Here is a 5,680-nt window from a genome sequence, read left to right on the forward strand (position 1 = left end):
AGTAAGTTAAGTTAGTATGTATATATTATATAGTATATATATATATATATATATATATATATATATATATATATATATATATATTACAAGTTTAAAAGGTAGACCAGTTATATGGCAATCTGTTTGACTACATGATTCTGTAGTTTGTACAAAAGTTATAGGTCTTCTTTTTTATTTCCAATATTCACTATTAAAGAGAAAACAAAAGTCTACAAAAGACATTTTCACACATGCCCATTATCTGCAAGATATACAGACATAGAAGTGGTATTTAGGAGGTTGAACTAACATGTAAGTTACACTTGTTTAGACATATTGGAGTAGAAGGCAAGGTTTATTGTGAAAGTTTCTACTCGTCAATGTTTACAGTTTCTGCTGCCAATATTAAACAAACATTCCCTTTATTTTCCAGTTAAGTATTGTAATTTCTCTATTTAGTGCATAAACTTGCTGAATATGCTTTAGCAGTCTACTTTTTCTAACTTTTTACTTTCTACTTTGATGCATATTCTGGGATATTTTACAGATCTCTCTTTACTCAAACTTTCCATAACCAGTTATGGCTAAATAATTTGGTAGGATAGAGATCTTTCCAACATCCAATGAGTGTTAGACCTTCTGGTCAATTGGGTGTCAGGAGGCTGATAATGGAATAGTTTTAGGTGGTCGGTGCAATGTCTAAGTGCCATCTCATTTCACTCGTGTGTCAGATTTACGGTGGAATGGACATTTCTGTAACAACCAATTTAGCATACATATTAAATCATTGACTGCTGATTCGCCTGTAGATTACAGTTTGCCTCCTGTGTTGAATGCGAGTGTGCTGTATACAGTGTACGGGTCACAAAAATTCGGCATGTGTCTAAGCAGCCTCAGTCAAAGGGTTAAATAAAAAGCATTTGAATAGTGTACTGTACAACCTAAACCGAGGAAAAATTCCCAATATTTATTCATCTCTATCATTTGGAAATAAAAAAAAAAAACAATAATTTTAGCAATAGCAAATAATGGTGTAGTGGTTTCTATATTTATTTATCAGTTCATAATTTTATAATTAAGAAATATTTATCATTCATTTAGCTGTCATCTTACACCCTTTACTTCAGTTAGTGAAAGTGTTAGAAAGTTTAACAGTAGCTTATGCCTGACTATGAATTTATGACACATAAATCACTCATGTGATATTTCATGAAAATCAGTCATTGTACCCTTCTCTATTTTGAGGATTGACAGTTATAGTTCTGTACCATTCTCTATTCCTTGCTGTCTACATTAACTTTCCTAATTGAAACCTCTCATCTTAAATATGTTTTCTGATGTCGTTCGGCCAAGAGTCTCTGTCTGCGTTTTGATCTTTTTCCTTCGGTTTCACCCAACAAAATCTCTTCCAGTTGTCCTCTAGATCTAATTATGTGCTCAAAGTAGCACATTTTCTGATATACATACCATTTGTCTTTACACATTCCAGTACTTCCTCATCTGTTTTTCTTTCTATTTAGTTCATCTTTAATATTCGTCTATAACACCACTTTTCAAATGCTTCCAACTGTCATTTTTGTTTCAGCAGACAGATTCTACGTTCCCACCTCATAGAGTTGGATTGACCATACCTAATATTTGACATTGCTCTTGAGCAATTCCTTGAGATTGAAGAATTTTGTTTTTACTATTTACATTATCTTTGTTTTTCTACACTTTCCATCAATATAAGATGATATTCATCCCTAAATATGTAAACATTTTTGCTTGTTCCAACTTTTTACCTTCTGCTTTGCACATTCTAGAATCTTCTTCAGATTGAACTTTATTTGATCTTCCTGTAGCTAACTAGGATTAAATACTGTAGTATTATGGCCAGGCAGATGTTAGAAATCAGGCACCAAGAAATGGTTATTGAGATAGTTTTAGGTGATCAGTGCAATGCCTATAAATTCTCTGATGGAAACCCTCCCTTTCCTCCCCCCATGTCTAAACCTTTCACGAAAAAGCTGCTATGCTGTGAAAGGTCAATGATTTGAAATTTTGCTGGATTTTATTTTGTTCAAACAAAACTTACAAGTACACCATGTGTACTTACTTTAACCCCTTCCGTGATTTGTCCAGGATAATTACTTTAACCCCTTCCATGATTTGTCCAGGATAATTCAAGCACACCATTTTTCACCATGTTTTTAATTATTTGCACAAATTCATTTGCTTTTTATCATGTATTACAATCAGTGCTTCCTAGATGGCATTGGAAATGTTGTTTTTTGCTGATCTCTGTCAGATTTATTCTGAATTATGTATCAAGTACTCTAGTCAATAGAATACATTGTTTTCTGGTAATAAAAAAGTCATATTTTTGTCTGTAACCTGTAAATTGGTTTTTGTTTTGATTGTTTTCCATTCTTAGTTGCTGAAATGGATGTTGAAAGTAACATTGATTGGGATGAAATTGAAAACAGCTTTTTGGAAGTGAAATTACTATTTCAGAACAGAGTAGTTTAGACAGTGACAGTGATACTGCTGCTGCCTTATTACAATCTTGGGTATGATGCAAAGTAGACATTACCAGGCAACTCCCCCTCCCCTCCACCTGGGTTCCAATTTCATGGTGCTTCTTCATTGAATATCAATATTCTCCCTAATGGTGACACTTTGCAGTTTTTCTTTTGATGACGTATTATTAGATATGATAACAACAGACTAAACCATTATGCAGCTTAGTGTCTCCAAGCATGCCAAATTAAGTTTTGTCAATCTTGTTGCAGTGAGTGGCATCACACAACAAATGATATGTACGCCTTTCTTGCCATTATAGTTTTACAGATTAGTGTGTGTATACCTGATCAACAACTTTTTAGTCCAAGAATCCTCTTGTTACCACTCCTTTTTTTCTCCAAAATTATGTCTCACCAAACAATACCTTCGTTTCTCTAACAATGATACTTATGATCCAAAAAATCACCCATGTACAAAGTTAAATAAGTTGTGGCCTGATTTTGAGTATCTAAATGAGAATTTCAAGACAGTGGGTATATTAATATAATCAATTCATAATTGTTAATTAACCAGTTTTTGACTTTGTAGAGTGTGCAGGAGTTTATATTTATAAATATAAATACTAGACAGCATGCAGTGCATGTATGTATAAAACTCGTGCACTTACAAAACCCAGTCCATGCATTATTCCAGTATTGTTCAGTAGTCCCTCCAATGCAGTGTTTACAGACTCTCCTTATAGCTACAGGGTGTAAATATAGTAGCTATATATATTTTACAAGCATATACATGTGTTACGTTGACCACCATGCACCATAGTATTCATACATACAGTACCACTGTCAATGATAACATTGCCACAATGTTATCAAGAGCAATAGCTATCTAATCTGCATGAAGCCAATCCAAAGGTTGTCATTGTTTCCTGAAAGAGCATCTTACACCAACTATGTACTTCATCAAACTAAACTGTTTAAAATAGGACAGTATTGCTATTATACAGATTTATGTCCATGATGGACATAAAATAAAACTAGAGAACAATCTTATTAAAAAATTTTAATTTAAAAAGGGGGAATATGGATCTTCAAAAAACAAGATTTGTAGCTTGAGGAAATAATGTCAACACTGTTTCAAACCTTAAGTTTGTTTGTTTACCTTTTTAGTGATTGCATTTTCACTTTAAGCTACCTATCTTATTTCTGTATTTTTTTTTAAGATCCCTTTTCCCCTATTTTGAATTAACAATTTTTAACAATGTTGTAATATTAGATCATTATATTTATTTATTTATGGCAATAAACATTGGAGAAAGCATTTCTATTCTTGACCATATATTTTGTGCAGAATCATAAAACAGATCATAAATAACTTTTGTTTCATTAATACATAAGTACAGGCTATCAAAAAGTGAAATAAATTTCTTTTTTTTTAGTTTATCCCCCCCCCAAAAGAAAAACTGAATGGGTTAACTTGTGAATCCTATTTAAAAAAAGATACATACAATAGGTTATATCTGATTGATATTTTATGTACAATAAGTCATTTATATAATAGTATTTCATTAAAATCTATTTTAAAGAAAAGAATTACATTTTCATTGTAAAAAGTATTCAATCTATTACCACCTTTTTTATGTAGTATACTAAGAGAAACTATTGCACCTCTTTTTATTGAGTTATCAAAATTATGAAATATGTTTATGCTACAAAAACTTTTTTTTTTTACTTTCTGATTAGTGCAAATGATTTTGCTAACTTCTAACTATGATACTGTAATAATGTTTTATCACGTAAAATTTTTGTTTCGAACATAAATATGTACATTATGAAAAATGAGTATATATATTTTCTAGTGTGGATGATCAACTACAAGTTAAGGTAACAGATAATGCCTTATCACGTGACCTCTTTTCAAATGACTACCATTGCCTCGGTGATAATGAAAACCGACCAGTCAGATGGTTAGCTCTAGAAAGCTTACTTAAAAGAGAATTTTCTACAGCCAGTGATGTGGTGAGTATAATAATCATGTACTTAAAGTTTACTAGAATGCTACTGTATATATTTTATTTTATGTGAGTTACAGATGGTGTAAAATTAATAAGGAATCTAATGCATTGTTAATTCAGCTTGAAGTATTACTATCTGTAGCCAGTTCTATCAAGGAACTTATCTACTGTTTCATGGGATTGTTGTATTGTGTCCTTCTTTACCTTGTCTGTGTAGGACTGCATCTGTCATATGGACAGAGTTACTTCTGGATTCTTGTAATTCTATCATTAGAGCAGTTTTGACACTTTGTTTTATGTGTTCTTCATGCTGACCTTGGATTGCCATATTTTATTTCAAGTTCACTTAGTGTGAGTTGACCCTGTTGTAGAGCTCTGGATTTCAAAGCTGGTGAGCTGGATTCAAATCTTTGTGATATCACAAAATATTCCCCACATTTTAAGCTATGTATGCATTATAAGAGTGACAATCAGTCTCTTAGCATGAATGAAGAGTAGTATGTTACTGCTGACTTGCTGCCTTCTGTCTGGTGAGTTGTGCATAATTAGGGATGGTGGCAAACAGCCTTAGTAGCTTTGCTGTAAATAGAAATGCTGAAATAATTTTCTTTCTAATCACCTATTTTTTTGGGGGTGAAAAACTTTTTCAGAGTTCTTTATCAGAAACTTTTGTAAATATTTTAAAATAAAATATAACACAAGTTTTACCTCTCGTATCTCTAGAAAGTGTTTTTACTTGTTTGCTGAAAGTTTTATCTATTATCATTCTCCAGGAACAAACAACATACACAATATTTTTTTCTTTAGATATCGGTAATGTTTTTGTTTTAACATGAGTTTAATATTCTAATCAGTGCTGTGGACTTTAAAAATATTCCTTGTTTAGCTCAATGAGTACCTTTGGAATTATGGTAGCAAGCTGACTTAATTCTAATCAAGTTTTCAAATCTGTCTGGAATGCTAGTGTGAAAGAAAAAGAAAAATTTTCATGTCACGTAAAACTAGATAACTCATAACAAAATGTAATAATCCAGTGAGGGCGTAATAAGTCCAAGTATCTATGTGTGTGTGTGTGTGTGTGTGTGTGTGTGTGTATATATATATATATATATATATATATATAGTATAATATGTCTAGTAGTAGGTATAGAAACGTAAAACTTTAATAATTAACTTAATAATAAC

The 5,680-nt window shown here is 31.7% G+C and overlaps 1 protein-coding gene across 1 annotated transcript in view; it reads left to right on the forward strand.

Moving 5' to 3' along the window:
- Nucleotides 1-5,680, forward strand: part of LOC106472959 (tyrosine-protein kinase RYK-like) — a 71,812-nt gene that overhangs the window by 60,308 nt on the left and 5,824 nt on the right. The window contains exons 12-13 of the mRNA XM_022402530.1: nt 2,396-2,457; nt 4,340-4,499. Coding sequence (XP_022258238.1) covers nt 2,396-2,457; nt 4,340-4,499 — 222 coding nt within the window. The remainder of the gene's footprint in view (nt 1-2,395; nt 2,458-4,339; nt 4,500-5,680) is intronic.

This window comes from Limulus polyphemus, unplaced genomic scaffold, assembly GCF_000517525.1.
Source record: "Limulus polyphemus unplaced genomic scaffold, Limulus_polyphemus-2.1.2 Scaffold125, whole genome shotgun sequence".
In the NCBI taxonomy this organism is placed as follows: domain Eukaryota; kingdom Metazoa; phylum Arthropoda; class Merostomata; order Xiphosura; family Limulidae; genus Limulus; species Limulus polyphemus.